Source organism: Balaenoptera musculus, chromosome 13 (genome assembly GCF_009873245.2).
Source record: "Balaenoptera musculus isolate JJ_BM4_2016_0621 chromosome 13, mBalMus1.pri.v3, whole genome shotgun sequence".
Taxonomy (NCBI): domain Eukaryota; kingdom Metazoa; phylum Chordata; class Mammalia; order Artiodactyla; family Balaenopteridae; genus Balaenoptera; species Balaenoptera musculus.
This window is the reverse complement of record NC_045797.1, coordinates 5,271,223-5,290,549: the sequence shown is the minus strand read 5'-3', so window position 1 is coordinate 5,290,549 and position 19,327 is coordinate 5,271,223. Positions and strand designations below refer to the sequence as shown.

The 19,327-nt window shown below is 43.6% G+C and overlaps 1 protein-coding gene and 1 long non-coding RNA gene across 3 annotated transcripts in view; one reads left to right on the top strand and one right to left on the bottom strand.

Moving 5' to 3' along the window:
* Positions 1 to 17,352, top strand: part of IL1R2 (interleukin 1 receptor type 2) — a 35,137-nt gene extending 17,785 nt beyond the window's left edge. Inside the window, exons 4-10 of one of the 2 annotated variants that reach the window (XM_036872291.1) lie at positions 5,270 to 5,450; positions 8,547 to 8,718; positions 9,332 to 9,382; positions 10,837 to 10,899; positions 12,862 to 12,997; positions 14,425 to 14,567; positions 17,161 to 17,346. In XM_036872291.1, coding sequence (XP_036728186.1) covers positions 5,270 to 5,450; positions 8,547 to 8,718; positions 9,332 to 9,382; positions 10,837 to 10,899; positions 12,862 to 12,997; positions 14,425 to 14,567; positions 17,161 to 17,318 — 904 coding nt within the window. In that variant the 3' untranslated portion in view covers positions 17,319 to 17,346. Of the gene's footprint in view, positions 1 to 5,269; positions 5,451 to 8,546; positions 8,719 to 9,331; positions 9,383 to 10,836; positions 10,900 to 12,861; positions 12,998 to 14,424; positions 14,568 to 17,160 lie in introns of both variants that reach the window. The other variant, XM_036872292.1, reaches the window with a different exon arrangement.
* On the bottom strand, positions 13,128 to 15,950 carry LOC118905620. The gene is made up of 2 exons (XR_005022295.1): positions 15,095 to 15,950; positions 13,128 to 13,473 (listed from the first exon to the last, which is right to left on the bottom strand). It is a non-coding gene; the product is annotated as an uncharacterized LOC118905620 (long non-coding RNA).
* Positions 17,353 to 19,327: the final 1,975 nt, after the last annotated feature.

Genomic DNA, 19,327 nt, shown 5'->3' with positions numbered 1-19,327 from the left:
ACATTCACATGGTTTGTGTGACCATCACCACCATCCAGCTCCAGAACTCTTTTCATCTTCCCAAGCTGAAACTCTGTCCCCACTGAACAACAGCTCTTCAATTTCCCCTCCCCACCAGCTCCTGGCAACCCCCATTCTACCTTTATTCTGTCTCGATGAATTTGACTATTCCAAGTACCTCATATTCCAAGTACCACAGTATTTGTCCTTCCGTGACTGGCTTATTTCACTCAGCACAATGTCTTCAAGGTTCATCCATGTTGTAGCAGGTGTCCAAATTTCCTTCCTTTTTAAGGCTGAATAATATTCCATTATATTTACAGTTGTCCCTTGAACAACACGGGGGTGAGGGGCACCAACCCCTAAAGTCAACAATCTGCGTATAACTTATAGTCAGCCTTCAGTATCCACAGTTCCTCAGTATCCTCAGTTTTGCCTCCGTGGATCCAATCAACATGGATTGTGTAATACTATAGTATTTACTATTGAAAAAAATTTGTGTACAAATAGACCCACACAGTTCAAACCTGTGTTGTTCAAGGGTCAACTGTACATACCATATTTTATTTATCCATTTATCCATCAAGGGACACTTAGGCTGTTTCTGCCTTTTGGTTGTCGTGAATAATGCTGTTTGTACATGGCTGTACAAAAATTTGAGTCCCCGATTTCAATTCTTTTGAGTATATAGCCAGAAATGGAATTGGTGCATCGTATGGTAATTCTATATTTAATTTTGAGGAACTTATATTGTTTTCCACAGTGGCCAGACCATTTTACATTCCCTCCAGCAATGTACAAGGGTTCCAATTTCTCAACATCCTTACCAACACTTATTATTTTCTGTCTTTTAATAGCCATTCTAATGGGGGTGAAGTGGTATATCACTGTGATTTTTTTAAACATCTTTATTGGAGTATAATTGCTTTACAATGTTGTGTTAGTTTCTGCTGTCTAACAAAGTGAATCAGCTATATGTATACATATATCCCCATATCCCCTTCCTCTAGGTGGTCACAAAGCACCGAGCTGATCTCCCTGTGCTATGCAGCTGCTTCCCACTAGCTATCTGTTTTACATTTGGTAGTATCACTGTGATTTTGATTTGCATTTCGCTAATGATTAGTGATCTTGAGCATCTTTCCATGTGCTCTACTGGCCATCTGTGTATCTTCTTTGGAGAAATGTCTATTCAAGTCGTTTGCCCACTTTAAAATCAAGTTGCTTGTTTATTTGTTTTTGAGTTGTAGGAATTCCTTATGTATTCTGGATATCAATGCCTTACCAGATACATGACGTGCAAATATTTTCTTCCATTGCATGGGTTGCCTTTTCACTCTGCTGATAATGTCCTTTGATGGACAAAAGTTTTAAATTTTGATGAAGTTCAATTTATCTAATTTTTCTTTGGTTGCCTGTGCTTTTCATGTCATAGCCAAGAAATCATGTCTAATGCCATGAAGCTTTCCTTCTGTGTTTTCTTCTAAACATTTTTATAGTTTTGGCTCTTATGTTTTGGTCTTTGATCCATTTTGGGTTAAATTTTGCATATGGGTAAGTTCATGGGCCAACTTCATTCTTTTGCATGTGGCTGACCAGTTTTCCTAAGATCTTTTATTGAAAAGACTGTCCTTTCCCCATTGAATGGTCTAGGCATAACTTGCTGCTTCTTGAAGGAGAAAGTTGTAGGCCTAGTGTTGGCAACCTTAAACATTTCCTGAGTTAGTTCTTCTGAAAGGATTAGGACAGACCATTGGCGTGACTGGGAAGTACTCTTCTTGGCCTTGTTTCTTCAGCTGCTGCCTCTCTTCCACCCCAAGGCTCTAATCATCCTCACCAGCCAGCTTCAGAGTCTCCCCAGATTTCATAAACTCATTTGACTTAAGGAGAAACTGTGCCCATGAGTATTTACATTTAGAAAGACAACCAAAGAAAGTGACATTCTCAGCACAAAGAAATTACTGGTGAATGGGAGAATTTCAGACAATATCAACCCCAGTCCTAGATGGGGTGTGTGTGTGTGTGTGTGTGTGTGTGTGTGTGTGTATGTGTGTGATTTCAGTCCTGTCAATGGAAGCAGGCAGACAATCTCATATTTTCATATCAGAGAAATGTGGATATCTGATTTTTTAAAAAATATATTTTATTAAATTTGATTTCATCTGTATTTTTCACTTTTTATTTTTTATTATTAAAAAAATTAATCAATATATTTATTTTTAGTTTTGGCTCCGTTGGGTCTTCATTGCTGCGCACGGGCTTTCCCTAGTTGCGGTGAGCAGGGGCTACTCTTCGTTGTGGCGTGCGGGCTTCTCATTGTGGTGGCTTCTCTTGTTGCAGAGCACGGGCTTCAGTAGTTGTGGCATGTGGGCTCAGTAGCTGCGGCTCGTGGGCTCTAGAGTGCAGGCTCAGTAGTTGTGGTGCACGGGCTTAGTTGCTCCACGGCATGTGGGATCTTCCCGGACCAGGGCTTGAACCTGTGTCCCCCGCATTGGCAGGCGGACTTTTAACCACTGCGCCACCAGGGAAGTCCCTGGATATCTGATTTTACAATAGCTATAAATGCATAGTTTTTCTTTCCTTTTTAGTGTCAAAAATTCTAACGTTTTTCTAAGGAACACTACAAGGAAAACTTAATAGCGTGGTAGAAATAGAATGGAATTTGGAGTAAAAAATGATATGGATGTGAATCTTAGTCCTCATTTGCTACCTGGTAGGACCTTGGTCTTATTATTTGATATTTATGGGCCTCAGTTTTCTCCTTTGTAAAGAGGTTTGTTGGGAGGGTTCTGTGAAATCACAGCATATGAAGCATAGAATATGGGGAGCACCATTGTAGGTGTCAATATGCACATGGAAATGGCCTTTCTTTCCCCAATAGCAAGACTTATTTACTACTGAAGTGATAATATGCAAAAATTAGGGAGATGTGAGCTGAGTCATATTTGCCTTAAAGTTTGTTTTTATACTTGATTAAAAAATTTGTGCTTAATACCTTATTTTGTTTTCTATTCTTGTAGAAAAAAGAGATCTGAGATTGAGAAGCTGGGGGAAACCCGATGTAGGTTAATCTTTCTTAGCTCGTGGGAGAGTTCCCCTGGCTGACCTCTAAAACTCTCTTCCAGCTTCAGGATTGGGGTCTAATAGAGAGAGAATCACCAGCAGCTGCCATAATGCCCTTTGGCATTTACAGTCACAGGGCATAAAACGGCCCTGCTCCTGTGCTGTTTATAATTTTGTGACCAAGAACCCACAGAGCTGTTCTGTCCATCAGGATGGGCAAAGTGATACTGCTGGGCCACGCGGCCGCCAAGTCTCAGTGCCAGGACGTGTAACCCCACCGTCTGCTCTGGATGGGGGACAGGACATATTTGGTGGATGGCACAAGTGACAACCACCTCTTTGCTGTAGGGCTGCCACACTACGTGGGGAATATGAGCGGTGATCAAATGATTTCCCCACCCATCTTTCTTTTGAGTTATTTCCACGGGGGGGGGGTCTGTTGCCCAAGGGGGATGTGGGATCAGTAATGTGAACAGGTTTGTAATTCTCAATATGTCTCGTAAGCTTGGTGTCTGGATGTAATGCCCTGATTTACAGGTTTTCCCACAGCCCTACTGGTTTCTAACCTTGGTTTGACCTCTTAGAGGCTCTATAGCCTTAGGAATTTACTTACTTTCTGCATACCTAATTTTCCTCATCTAAAAGTGATACAGTAGTGTCACAGGGTTGGAGAATAAATGAAATGATGTATTGCAGAGCACAGAGCCTGGCATGCTCTCCTCCCCAGGAGCTGCTGGGAGGGCTATTTTCAGGTGTGCTCTGTTCTTCAGACTTGCCCTCATTTGCCTTTCTTTGATTTGCAGTGAGATTATGCATTCTTCAAGGTGATAGCTGTCTGCATTTCTTTGTGCATAAAATGTTTTTCATCTTTTTCCTTTCTTCAACCAGATATGAAGTAGAATATAGATATTGGTGTTATATATTTGAATTAATTTCTTTTTGCTTTCAGGTAGTAAGCATTTATCACTTATTACTTTCACATATAATTTTCACATTTTGTTCCTTCTTTGGGTATAGATTTTTTTTTTTTAATTTATTTATTTATTTATCTATTTATGGCTGTGTTGGGTCTTCGTTTCTGCGCGAGGGCTTTCTCCAGCTGCGGCAAGCGGGGGCCACTCTTCATCGCGGTGCGCGGGCCTCTCACTATCGCGGCCTCTCCCGTTGCGGAGCACAGGCTCCAGACGCGCAGGCTCAGCAATTGTAGCTCACGGGCTTAGTTGGCCTAGTTGCTCCGCGGCATGTGGGATCTTCCCAGACCAGGGCTCGAACCCGTGTCCCCTGCATTGGCAGGCAGACTCTCAACCACTGCGCCACCAGGGAAGCCCAGGGTATAGATTTTTTTACATTTTGCTGTACGCCTCCCTCCCAACCCCATAAAACACACATGCTCATTTTCTGTGTTGATGTCCAGTGTTTCTTAGGTAGGTCTCCAGCAGCTTAGCTGAGCTAATTATATCTTTATGTTTTTCTACTTAAAAAAATAGTTTGAATTAATATCCTCTATCCTTCCCTCCACATCGTCTGTGTTTCTGTCAATGTTTTGCCTCTGCCCCTTCCCCAGTTCTAGGGTCTTGATAGAATGATGATATTGAGATTATAGTTAGACCCACCAAAAAAATAAATAAAAACCAAACAAACAAATTTACCAAGTTAATTTCCCCAGTGCAGTATTGCAAAAATCATTTCTAGATCTTATACAAAGTGCTCCGCAGTTTTCTGAAATTTGACTTCAGTTGATAAATGATTTCCAAAAGAAGTAAAGAGGATTTTCTTTATAAGGAAACAGCGGCTCTTAGGAAACAATCTCTCCATCTAGATAAGGTTGCCTGGACCAGGAATTTGGAGCATACTGGGGCTGTGATCAAGAACCTCCCCCGGAACCTGGAAGGGTTTAGGCCCCTTTGAAGAGGACCTGAGGGTTTTTTACTGGCCCTCAATGGTCTTGAAATCAGGCTTGTGGAGGGTCCTTTTTGGAAACATGCAGAATATATCACCATTTCTATATGACGATTATGATGTGTTTTTTTGTGTGTGTATGTGCTCCAAAGATTCAAAAGGACCAGGGACAGAAGTATTGCAATACAAATGAGGAAAATACAGAATGCAGAATTTAATGAGATTGGGGAATTATTCTTAATTTCATTTAGTTTTATTTTCATTTTGCCTTGCCATTTATTATTCCTTTTTTTCCCTTTTAAATCAGAAATGCCTCTTACTGTGATGAGATGTCCGTTGAGCTCAGGGTTTTTGAGAAGACAGAAGCTTCCCTGCCTCTCATCTCCTACCCACAAATTATAACCTTGTCAGCCTCTGGGTTATTAGTTTGTCCTGATCTGAGTGAATTCATCGGGAACAAAACTGACGTGAAGATTCGATGGTACAAGGTACGTCTTTAAGAATTGCCATTTAATGAAAAGGTGTTTGATGAGCCATAGGAAAGATATAAAATACTCATTTGAAGACAATATGTTCACTTTTATATTTCTATTTTTTTAAACCAGTGATTTTAAAAAGGGCCATGATTAATATACTCTATTAGTCTTTATAGGGCTTGGGTAAGGGTCCTTAGATGGTGATTTGAAAAGACAGAGTGTGAAATGAATGCAGAATAAATAACAGCTGAAGAAAATAGCTTTTTACTCTGTTGTTTGTCTATAGAAATTTTTAGAAAGAATTATTTAACAACTTGATACACATGTTAATAGAGTTTTTTGAAAGCACATAAAAATCAACCTTTGAGTTAAAGGAGTAAATATAAACACAATTTTGTGTCTTGACTGGCTGAATAAATATCTACTATCATTGGCTCCCTTGTTTAGACCAGGTGTGGGCAAATGACAGCCAGGGCCAAAAACTGAGCTGCCACCCATTTTTGTATGTTCACCAGCTAAGGTTAGTTTTCACTTGTTTAAATGGTTAAAAAAAAAGACTAATATTTCATGACCCATGAAAATAATATAAAACTCAAATCTCAGTGTCTATAAGTAATGTTTTACTGGGACACGCTCATTTATTTCTGTGTTTTCGTGGGGCAGCAGCAGAGTTGAGTAGTTGAACAGAGGCCACGTGGACCGTAGGCCTAAAATATTTACTCTCTGGCCCTTTACATAAAAAGTTGCTGACTCCTGATATACACCATAGATTGATACTGAAAAGTACAGTTATTGGTTTAAAAATGGATAGAAACTAACCCTTTAATAAAAAAAAAATAGGTTGACCAGTTGACTAGTATTCTAACTACAAGATATCTATAGGATGTCAATTTAATATTGGAAACTTTTAAATGATTTTCGGAGAAAGTAAGAAGCCAGCTCCTATGAGTTAGCCTGCCCAATTATGGAGCTCTTGGTTTTGTAAGAGCATAAAAAGGTCAAGTGAGGGGTTTTACCGTAGAGGAAAGAGCACAGGTTCTGGGGTTGACCAGTCTGGATTGGAAACCCTGCTTCTTCACTGACGTTTTGTATAGCCTTGGTCAGTTATTTTACCTCTTAAACCTGTTCCCTCTGCAAGACGGCAGTTTGTCACTCCCACTGCCTGAGATTGTTTTGAGATTAAATGGAGCACAGTGTGTGAAGCACCTCGTGCAGTGCTTGACTTGTAAATGGTCCTCAATAAATTTGGGTGGACAAGGATATCATGGTGGTGCTTAATAATAATATTTGTTCCCGTCCTAAGAATGCTAATCATTACTGAGCACGTTCTGTGTACAAGTCTGTTCTAAACTCCCTGACATGAACCCAGTGTAGTAGGGGTTGTTAATATCTCCATTTTACAGATTAGGAAACGGAGACCGGAAATGTAAGGAACGTGCTGAAGGTCATGCAGCTGGTAGGGGGTGAAGCCAAACCTCTGACCCCAGAGGCCAGAACCCGCACATCCCTGCCACACGGGGGAGACCTGGGGGCTCGTAGGCCCAGGAATAATGGTGCTGCTGGGCCCTGTTTGGCTTTTTTTATATTTGCTCACTCATGTTGGGAACAATGAAATATCTTTCTTTAATTAAATACATTGTACAATTAGACTTCATGAGCTATGTGGTTGACAAACTATTCCAGTTATGCCTGTGTTCTCATTCAGAAGAAGTCTCTGAAATGACTCAAGGTTATATATGACTATTGCAATCATCATTTTTTTTTAAAGGCATTTCTTTTTTTAAAAATTAATTTATTTATTCATTTTTGACTGTGTTGGGTCCTCATTGCTGCACACGGGCTTTCTCTAGTTGTGGCGAGCAGGGGCTACTCTTCATTGCAGTGCGTGGGCTTCTCATTGCGGTGGCTTCTCTTGTTGTGGAGCATGGGCTCTAGGTGCACAGGCCTCAGCAGTTGTGGCACAGGGGCTCAGTAGTTGTGGCACACAGGCCCAGCTGCTCCGTGGCATGTGGGATCTTCCTGGACCAGGGATCGAACCCGTGTCCCCTGCATTAGCAGGTGGACTCTCAATCACTGTGCCATTAGGGAAGCCCCACAATCATCATGGTTTTGAAAGAGATGTTCCTGAGAACATTTTGTGCTCATGAGGGTGTGTTCTCTGTTATTGGAGCTCTCCCTCTTGAGGGTCTGCTCTGTAGAACGCATAGTACCTTTTGTCTATACGGGAAGTGTGGTCTCACGTCTCACATTTATTTTTTTTTATTATTATTTTTTAAAATAAATTTATTTATATGTTTTTGGCTACGTTGGTTCTTTGTTGCTGTGCTCAGGCTTTCTCTAGTTGCAGCGAGCGGGGGCTACTCTTCGTTGTGGTGCGTGGGCTTCTCATTGTGGTGGCTTCTCTTGTTGTGGAGCATGGGCTGTAGGCGCGTGGGCTTCAGTAGTTGTGGCACGTGGGCTCAGTAGTTGTGGCTTGTGGTCTCTAGAGCGCAGGCTCAGTAGTTGTGGCTCACGGGTTTAGTTGCTCCGCGGCATGGGGGATCTTCCTGGACCAGGGCTTGAACCCGTGTCCCATGCATTGGCAGGCGTATTCCTAACCACTGTGCCACCAGGGAAGCCCCACATTTATTTTTGTCTTACAAATTTTTCTGTCTCTACTGACTCCTAAAATTGAGATGATTTTTAAAGTGATTACTGCAACATCAACTCTTCTGAGCATTGTTCTGCAAGTTGCCATGACTACGTCATAGCACTCCTTTCTGGATGTTTCCCAAGATCTATAGGCAGCTGTTAGGCCATAAATATATTTATAGTTTAATCACCTACTTTGTCAAAGAAGATAGTTTCTTTTTTTCCCATTGTGCCAAAGCAAATGTGCTTTAAACATTCTGGTTAAACAAACCCAGCCATTCTGTGTTATACGCTAACAAACTCCCCCTCCTAAAAATACAGTTAAAAGCATGTCCCAAAGGACAATATTTGCAAAGTAAATATCAGAGCGATTCTTGGATTGCAAATTCAACAGTGATGGATAATAGCAATGCTGTTCATAGTTTTTGAGATGTCAATTAAGATATAGCGTAACTCTGAAAAACATTTTCTCTTAAGGATTCTCTCCCTTTGGATCAAGACAATGAGAAATTTCTAAGTGTGAGGGGAACTCGCTTAGTGGTGAACAATGTGTCTCTGGAGGATGCGGGCTATTATCGGTGTGCCATGACGTTTGCCCACAGAGGCAGGCAATACAACATCACCAGGAATATCAAACTCCGTGTCAAGAGTGAGTACTTGCCATCAGGGTACCTCTGCACCCTGGTTCAGCAACAAGCATGCAAGGAAAAAGTTAGGGTTCCCGTAGAATTCTTTGAATGTCTTGGTATGAAAGGAAAACAGATATGGCAACTCTCTAAGCATCAGGCTTCTAAGATGTGTAGGACACTTGGAAAGATAGGAAGCAGGGTGTTTTTATGAGGAATGGTGAATCCCTGGGTAGTTGACAGGGTTCCGAGTCTGAGGCTAAAACATGTACCACTAGAGGGGGCCAAACAGTGGTTCTCTTGGAAGGTCTCTTTGGAAGGTCTCTTTGGAAGGCTTGCACCTCCAGGGCCAGCTATCAGGACACGGTTGCCATAACTTTGTGTATAATTCTAGGATACTAGGATTTTATTGGATTTTTCAGTGAGAAGGCTATGCATTGGAATATGTGGTGAAAATTGCCCTTTTCTGGTCTTTCCCAAGCAGGTCTAGTTACCCTTGAAACCAGGATTTTAAATAGTGAGGGATCTCATTGGTTTCAATGAGTTCTACCTGAAAATAATGTTGTGAACAGTACTGATTAGCATGTCAAGTTTATCCACTGTTTCCTCCATGCCTCCTACTTGTGGGACATCAAGCTTGGTGCAAAGGGCACACAAGTGATGCAGTTCTGGCCCCTGCCCTGGAAAGTATGGCGCTTTTCTTTGTTTTACACACTGAGTAACTACACAACTGGAGTCTTTTAAGGGCATTTCAGAGAGCTTTGGAACTATATTAAGGTTACATAATTGGTCTGTGAGGGGAAAGATTTTTTTCTCCCAGAGAATCCAGAGATTCAGTTTTACTACAGGGAAAATCGTGTCTCCCATGAATGGAAATCTCTAGATTATTTTCTTTTAACGTCTTGTGAAGATTCATTCACGTCAACCCCTTGCCCCCGCACAGCGGGGATCCGTGAGAATCCCGTGACTTTGAAGGGGCCCCGAATTATCCTGTTCATGTGATACTGCACAGGAACACTAGGGGGCGCCAACCTACATATAATCCTGTGTCCGGACCACACTGTGTCTCAGCCGTTCTCAAAGGGTGGTCCTCGGCCAGCGGCAGCGGTGGCGGCATCACCTGGTTACTCATCAGACCTGCAAAATCTCAGGCCCCATCCCAGACCTACAGAATCAGAAACGATTAGCAGTCTGTGTTTAACACTCCCACCACCCCCCCGCCCCCCCGTGCCGGTAATGCTGATGCACCCTGGAATTTGGCCCCATGGATGTGTTAATGTCTCGTCCTTGGGGCGTTCTTCTCCCCTCTCTGCTCCCCAGCCCCTGTGCAGCAGCCCTGTGACCGTGAGGGGAGGGACAAGCTCCCGGTCCTGGTGGAGAAGCCGGCTGCGCCCTGGGCTCTCCTGGGATGCTGCGTAATGCTTCCTCCTGGTAGGGTTTCAAATGCTCTTTAGCGGAAGAGGTGAGGATGGAGCAGTGGTGGCCGCGGGCAGCTCTTCGTCCACCCCCATCAACTGTCCTTTCTGCTCCAGTTCAGATGCCCAGTTTCTTCCAGCTGCTGGGAGACCTGCCTCTCAGGGAGCTGGGTTCCAATTCCCCCCCAAAGAGTCAATCACCTCAACTAAAAAGCCCTGGTGGCCAAGCTGGGTTACTCTGTTTATCACTCAGTATGGGGTTAGCACCATGAACAGGTGGTTCTGGAGCCCCTGTGCCTTTTTTATTTTTTATTTCTTTGGTAAGCGACTCCAGAATTCTGTGGCAGGCGCATGGGGTGGTAGGGAGGGAGTGGGGAGAGCTACTTTAGGGCGAGGAGCCTTTGGGGTAAGACCTATCCTGTGGACATCGTGAACGTTCCGGGGAGCGGAATGGTTAATTGTTACCACAGAGCAGAGAACATCTGTTAGTGGAATGTGTGTTTAACTGTGGTTTCTTCCAGTAATCTCTCTTCTGGGAAAGGCATTGGCCAAAGAGGCTCAATTTCGTGGAGAGCCGGTTTCCTTTGCCAGACAAAAGCCAAGTCTCACAATGGCTGGCCCTACTGTAAAGGATAATTTAGTTAATTAGGTAAACAATAGACCCTGACCCTCAGCTTGCAATGAGGGCTTTCCTAACCGAATCTCTTTTCCTCATATCTTTCTCAGAAAGAGAAGAGGAGACGATTCCGGTGATCATCTCCCCCCACCAGACCATCTCAGCTTCGCTGGGTAAGGACCGTGTAACCCACCTGGATGCCTGCAGTCCCAAAGCTGGGGCCCCAGGCCCCCTGTGTCACCGACTGCACCTGCCGTGGGGTTTGCAGGTCCCCCTACCCCAGCGGGAAATAGCAAATGAGAGGGAACATTTCCCTTTACCAAATACTGTCAGTAATGGCATTATCTGAAAACATGTACACTTTGCTTCTTGAAAACCCTGCCTACAAAAATCTCAGTGCAAAAATCAGAACATTCTAGTAGCTGTTGTTAACTGCATGAAAGGATTAAGGCATGATGCCCCAGAAAGTCAGCACCTGTAGTGTATTTAAAATAATTCACTTTACTGATACTTGGCTGACGCTCAGCATTTCCCCAAGACTCTGACTCTGCCCTTGCTGGTCCCCACAGAGACAGTTTTTTATCACCAAAATAGCTGGTCAGCGGGTCAAGGGAGTTAATGAAAATGTATGACAGAGGTTTTCACCATTTTTCACCATCCTGGCCAGCACACACTTTCTTATTGAGCACTGCTAAGTCTGATAAGATGCCATTCAATGCCAACATCAACCCCGTGGGGAGGTCTTATTTCTCCCAATTTCCAGAAGGAAAAGCTGCCCAGGGGGTCACTGGCTCAGTATCTGTCAAAAAGCCATAGTCGGGTCTGGCTGGGGTTCAGACTCAGGCCTGTGTGTCTGTGAGGCCTGTACCTTTTCTGTGTGTCTGTTTTTATATAGTGGTTTTGTAGGTCTTATGCTCATTTATTAAACCCTGGCTGCAGAGTCCTGTCTATCTACATATCATCTATCTATCTATTTATCTATTATCTATTTATCTATCTATCATCTATCTATTATCTATCTAACCATCCATCTATCCATCTATCATCTATTATCTATCTGTCATCTATCTATCTATTATCTATCTGTTATCTACCTCCCTCCCTCCCTCCCTCTTTTGTCTGGTGTTTGGGCTTACATTTTAAACTTTAATTGGTGGTCATGGAGAAGGAGGGCTCTTGCACAGACACCGGGATTGCTGCCTGACACCTGAGTTGCAGCTCCCGACAGCTGCCTTGGCTCTCAGAAGAGCCTCCTGGAAGCTTGGGGAAGTGGGGACCCGGGTTAGTGCTGACTAGAGCCCCAGCACCCCTGCTCCTCTGTGTTCCCCAGTCCAGTGGAGCTGAGTCTCCCGCCCTGTTGCTTTGCATGCACTGATGTGCCTGGCAGAGTCACATGAGGCCAGAACGAATGGGCTGCTTTTGGCTGAGAAATCTTTAAGGTCATAAGCGATGTGAAGGAGGAAGAAAAGTGGGCTTTCTGAGCCTGAAGTGGCCAGGTGCATTAAAGCACACACCCCAGGGAGGCACATTACCCACGAGGAAGAAACACATGGGAAGGATTTTTTCATTTATTCCCCCTCCTCCCCTTTGGTGACTAAAAAAAACAACAACATAGTGATTGAGGCAGGGGAGCTAGGACCATCATATTGCACAACTGTAGAAGGCATCATTCACGTAAAACACAGTGGCTTTTGAAGGGATTAATCCTAAATGAACATGACCAGGGATGGAGAGCTCCTAGGGGAAACAGGAGAGCAGAGACCAGCAATGGGCAAAGAGGCAGAATCCTCTGGATTCTGGATCTGGATTTCTGGAGGCAAGAAGAATAAACTGTGGAAGAAGGCAGCTCCGGAATTCAGAATGCTCTGTAGGAGCCGAGTGACCTTGGGGAAGCCATTTGCCTCTGGGTTTCCATCTGCCCTGAGGACCAGTGGAAGGAGCTGGAGACCCTTGGTAAGTTACTGATGCTCTAGGTGAATGGAATCGCTTGGGGGAACTAAGTTTCCTTCTAAGAAAAGAATTGGTGAGGGTGTCTGAAAAGAGGGAGAAAGATGATCCACCGCTCAGATCTGCTGATGTGACCCCGTCCCCTGGCTGGGTTCTGACGTTTGATGTGCTGCGTCTTGCTGTCACAGGGTCGAGACTGACAATCCCGTGTAAGGTGTTTCTGGGAGCTGGCATACACGCGACCACCTTGCTGTGGTGGACTGCCAACAACACACACGTAGAGGATGCCTACCGGGGGGGCCGCGTGACCGAGGGGCGGCGCCAGTAAGTGGGAGAAGATCTTCCTCATGCCCTGGGCAGAGCTGTCGTGAACCCCCTGTAGACTCCACTTCCTTGTAGAGACAATGTCCTAGCCAACCCATCAATGTGACACACACACCACATTACAAATATATATATATATATATATTTTATTCTACTCCGTTGGATTTTTAGAATCTTAAACATTGGGTTTTGCTAAGAATCACCAACTGTTCTTGAGACTCGAGCCTCCTCTCTAAATCTATGAACTGCAGCCTCCTACTTGACATTGGTGTTGCCTCTTCTAGCTGTTTAATTAGATATTTCTTCCTTGAGCATTGCAGAGTCAAACATTCACCGCCCTTAAAACGACTCTGAAACTTAGCCACGGGATCCGAGAGCCACCTCTGCTTCTTTCCAGCCTCTAAGGAAGGTTACTCTGAAAGAAAGTGAGGGTTCTGTCCTCATAAGCCTTCATCTCCGGGAAATATCTTCTCACTCTGAAAGTAGAACACTCAGGCCTTGTAAATGGAAAGCATTTGCGTGTGAGGAAGGCGGACCCTTCAATGTTCCAAATTATAAAGTGTTTTTAAAATTACAGTCTCAATACTCTGAATTTGCCTGAACTTTTGCTGGCCCAATTTTTGTCTTTTTGGAAAGGCCTATCAAAAAAGGTCTTTCTGGATTCAATTTAGTGGATAGAAATTATGTGTGCTTAGTGCAACTGTTTGCTTGCAAATCCTCGTTGTGAAAAGCTTGGGCAGAACTCACATGCCGCATGTCAGCTTACTCATACTATCTGTTTGCTTAAAGGAGCCTATTTTCCCCCCATAGATTAAAAAAAAAAAAATAGTCCTAGTGGATCCACATCCATGATATTTTTATTCATACTAACAGATCGTAGTGAAGCATCTTCGGATTCCTGCAACATTGCAAATGGCAGTGCTGTTGATTAGAGACCCCTCCACTGCGGCCCATCTGCAGCCCTCGGCTCTGAACTTGAGTTTCCAGAGTGAGGGTTGGCAGTGAGTGGGGATGAGAGTAGACACCGTGGAGGACGGGATTCCTGGAAACTCCCTGCCCTCCCATATGCAAATGATTTCTTGGTGATACAGTCCAATTCCCCAAAACTAGACATTTCTATTCCTACTACTGGTTCTTTGTTCATCAAGGGCCTTAAAAAGTGATTTCTCCCCCATTATCCAAACTAAACTGGCCCCTGCAAGTGCTCCTTGTCACAAGTATCCTATCACAGTGACCAGCATCTTCAGGGTCACCCTTACCTTCAGGAACAGGCTTAGAAATTCTCCCAAATAAGTAACAAATACAATGGCAAGTGCCTCTAACTTGGTAATTCGTGACATCAATTTAAGCACAGTGGGGCCTTGAGAATGTGTAGGTGTCTATGTTGAAAAGACACTTTATGTTTAACCAAGTGTTTTCTCACTTAGGGAATACTCAGAAAATAATGAGAATTACATTGAAGTGCCACTGATTTTTGATCCAGTCGTAAGAGAGGATTTGCACACGGATTTTAAATGTGTTGTCCGTAATACAATGAGTTTCCAGATGCTTCGTACCACAGTCAAAGAAGGTATGGATTTTGGGGACATTAAAGGGAAAAACTATGTGTTGGATGCTCTGCGGGTGCTAAATAAAGCTCCTGATGCGCCGGGTGATTACCTAGGGGGGGGCCGTGAGTTTCCCGTTAGTGGAGCAGAGAAAGCAAATCTCTCATTTTTTATGACTTTTTTGGTGGAGTGGAGGCTGGCTTTCGGAGATTATACTCAAAGAAAAATTTAAAGAGGAAGCTGATTTTTTTGGAAAAAAGATAAAATGGTTCTGTGATAGATTTTTAAAAACGCCGTGTCCTCTAGTGGTTCCACCTGGGTCAGCAGGACCGGCTCTGCTTTCATGACCCCTCAAGGAGGGTGGGATGCTTTTCATCCCGAGGTTGGGAGATTTCATCCTCCAAGAGCTGGGAACCGGAAGGTACGCAGGGCTCAGGCAGCTTTAGGGTTAAAGCCATCAGTCACCAGGACATAAAGTATAAGGCTGTAGCCAAACCAGTCCAGTGCTCACGGAAGGACATTTACAAAAGAAAAGAAAAACCTGACTTACCATTTTGACAAATCGATTTCTTCTCGGTGTTCGAGCGCTGAGCAGGAAAGGGAGACGTGGGTGATGTAGTCTGTCGACAGCCCGAAGGATGAGAAGGGAAGAGACAAAGCGATCCCTACCGGGAAACTTACCCTGCCTGCTGGGAAGTCTGCACAATCAATAAACACAAACTGCCCCACGTTTTCCGTATTTGCAGGGGAGGCAGCTGCAGACAAGCTTTTAATTGGAAAGCTGAGAATTTGTGTAAGCCTCAGGGCAGGAATGACAGCACAATATAACTTCTCTCCAACTGTGGTCCGTGCCTACCAGCATCCCCGGCTTGAGCCACTAGTTGAAAATGCAGATTCCTAGGCTCACCCCCAGATCTACCCGGTCAGATTCTCTCGGGTGAGGCCAAAGACTGCAATTTAGCAAGTTCCTTTCATGTTAAAGTTTGAGAACCATTGCCCTAGGACACACGCATAGGCTGACGTCCCAGATCATTTCCATGAGCGGGTTGGTGGTGGTACAAACTTGGAAATGGAGGGTTCCACAGAAAGTGGGATCCATCGCTGGGCTTCAGAATAGTGATCCAAAGGAAGCCGTGGTTTGTCTTGTCCTGATGCTGGGAACCTGCAAACATTTCTAAGACGTGAGCCCTGACCCTGCATGTCCTTCGCTGGGTTGGCCGTGACCGATCACTGAGGGCACAGCTGAAAGCCTTTCACCAGGGCTGAGAGGTGCCTCTAAACGGCTGCTCCGAAAATTAAAGCTTCACTCGTTTCTAAGCCTTGAGGGATTTTAAAGTGTAAGAATCATCTGGAGGAATTGTCTGAGATTGTGTCGATTCCTGAACGCCTGCACAGACTAAGATAGATAGTAGCTTAAAAATGTAGAATTCTAGCCTCACCATCCATGCGCTTGTTAACTTTTTTTTAAATTTAATTTTTATTATATATTAGAGTGTAGTTGATTTACAATATTCTGTTAGTTTCAGGTGTACAGCAAAGTGAATCAGTTATACATATACATATATCTGCTCTTTTTCAGATTCTTTTCCCATATAGGTCATTACAGAGTACTGGGTAGAGTTCCCTGTGCTCTACAGTAGGTCCTTGTTGGTTACCTGTTTTATATATAGTAGTGTGTATATGTCAGTCCCAAACTCCTAACTTATCCCTCCTCCTCACCACTTATTAACTTTTTATCCATACTTCCTATATTTTCTAAAATAAATTAATTTTTAAATTTATCTTATTTTTGGCTGGGTTAGGTCTCTTTGTTGCTGCGTGCAGGCTTTCTCTAGTTGCGGCAAGCAGGGGCTACTCTTTGTTGCGGTGCGTGGGCTTCTCATTGCGGTGGCTTCTCTTGTGGCGGAGCACGGGCTCTAGGCGCGTGGGCTTCAGTTGTTGTGGCACGCGGGCTCAGTAGTTGTGGCTCGCAGGCTCTAGAGTGTAGGCTCAGTAGTTGTGGTGCATGGGCTTAGTTGCTCCGTGGCATGTGGGATCTTCCCGGACCAGGGCTTGAACCTGTGTCCCCTGCATTGGCAGGCGGATTCTTAACCACTGAGCCACCAGGGATTGCTTCCTATATTTTCATAACACAGAGATGCCGAGGAGTAGAATATAAAATAGCTGGATCCAAGCGATAATCTTGACACCTAAAGCTCCTTTATTCAAAGTTTTTCTTTTCCTTTGTTACTTTACTGACTCCTCATGACACCCATGCTCATGGAAAAGGGCAAATTATGTGCTGGCCACGTCACAGTCAGCTAGCAGAGACCTAGACAGACATCTTATTGCACACAGCCCAACGGGTAGAACAAAATTAGACCATCGACATCTGGCCACCTCCCCAACTCTGCATTGCTTCTCTCCAATGGATATTTGTTCTACCTTGCTTGTTTGCCTAATGCCACAGATATCATTCTCAAGTATCCTTGATCTTGGTGTAAGACATACTTTCTGAAAATCAGTGCATACTTATTAGAAGGGACAAACACCACTTCCTTCTCTGTAAAGTGCACAGCAATGTCCTATTTGGTGGTAGGATCGTGTTCACCCCTCACATGTCTGTTCTTCCTACAGCTGCCACGTTCTCCTGGAAGATTACACTGGCCCCCCTTTCCCTCATCTTCTTGGTTTTGGGGGGAATATGGATGCACAGACGGTGTAAACGCAGAACCGGAAAAGCCTATGGTTTGATGGAGTTAAAGACCAGCCATCAGATTCTCAATCCTATCTGAGTAAAATAAAGGAAATAAAATAGTTCAAATCAAACGATGTCCTTTTTTCTGGAAGCGGCCCTGGGTTTCCAGGGACGCTGTTCTTTTCCTCAGTTGTTTAACAGAGCTGCTGTGTTTATAGTGGGTTTATAGTAAAAGACTGAAGTGGACCTGTAAAGTTTATTCTGAAACTGAATCACGGGAGCCAATGTGCACATGGGTGGGCGTGAGATACTCTTTGAATAAGAGGTGAAAACACCTAAATGAGTTTTGGAATTCATTCATTCATTTCACAAAAATGTGTTAAAAGTCTACTTTAGCTATGCTCTATGGCAGGTGTTATAGATACAAAGATAAAGACATGGTTTTCCTTTCGGGAAGGTGGAATTTCATTTTGAAACTGGAAAGGATGGTTTAAAAATACTAAAGAAGAGTCAGCAAGAATTGGTAAATGCTTTTTAAAAGGACGATCCAAAAAATAGTAATTCAAATAGATGGTCAGAAAAATACGTTAGAACATACTAGCGGACTGAGAAATGCATTCGCCTTCATAATGAAACTTCTGAAAATAAAGAGAATGGAAGAGTATTGAGATAATTGCATACACATTGAGAAAAAAGTAATCAGAGCCCCTTTTATGTAATATGCCCAAACTAAATTCCAGCTAAATTAATGAGTTAAATTTAAAAAATCAAATTGCAGGAAAATTGGCATGACTCACTCCTTCACCTATTCAAGTCTTTGTCCAAATATGACCTTGCCAGAGGCCCTTATAAGAGTCCCTTTCCAACCCTCTCTGTTCCCCCCAACTCTGCTTTGTGTCGTTATAGCTCTTATCACCACCAGAACTTCCATTATATATTTACTTGTTTATTTTCTGTTTTCCCCACCAGAATGGGAGCTCCTTCAGGGCAGAGATGTTATTTTGGTCAAGGCCATATCCCCAGTACCTCAAATCAAGCCTGTCATCCACTGGGCATTTAATAATTATTTGTAGAATAGACAAAAACAGGATGAATTCTCTTGTGTTCACTAGCAATAAAAGGATCACCAGAGTAAACATGGACAGCGTTCATTATGTTACAATTTCTGCATAAAAATATAAAATAATAGGGCTTCCCTGGTGGTGCAGTGGTTGAGAATCTGCCTGCCAATGCAGGGAACACAGGTTCGATCCCTGGTCTGGGAAGATCCCACATGCCGCGGAGCAACTGGGTCCGTGAGCCACAATTACTGAGCCTGTGCGTCTGGAGCCTGTGCTCCGCAACAAGAGAGGCCCGCACACCGCGATGAAGAGTAGCCCCCGCTTGCCACAACTAGAGAAAGCCCTCGCACAGAAACGAAGACCCAACACAGCCAAAAATAAATAAATTAATAAATAAATAAAATTAAAAATAAATAAATAAAATAATAAAAGCAAAACATCAAAGAAATTGTGTCAAGCAAGGTCAAGGCATTAATAATTATAACATAGTTATTCAAGGTTTTAAGAAAGGCATCAGAACCAAACAGATGAAAGAACATGGGTAGGGAATTGGGAGAAGAAACACCAAGGAACCGTGGTTTCAGTAATAATCAAAGATATCAATTAAACAACATTGAGATACCTAAGCACTCACACACTATCCAGTGTTAAAAGGTGATACCAAGGTCATTACGAAACAGTCACCCTCACTCCCTATGATCCCATGTATACACTGGCACTGGGAGGTGACAGGCATATATGTGAAGCCAGTGGGGTGCTGGGACCAGCTGGCACCTTCTTAAAGAGCCGAGTGTGGCATCTCTTCCCAACTCTGTTGAGTGATGTCATGCTGTAGCTTCAAATCAGCTGTTGTGGGAGTATTTACACCACAGAAATCGGCAAATGCCACAAGTCTCCCCTTTGCCGTACCCCACTACAGGGGTCATAGCGATGCCCAGCACTGCTACTGCTGGGGATTTAGGACCTGATTCAATAAAAGATGATGATTAGACATGTGAAAGAGTTCAGTGAAACTTATCCCCCTGGTGATGAAAAATTATGATCA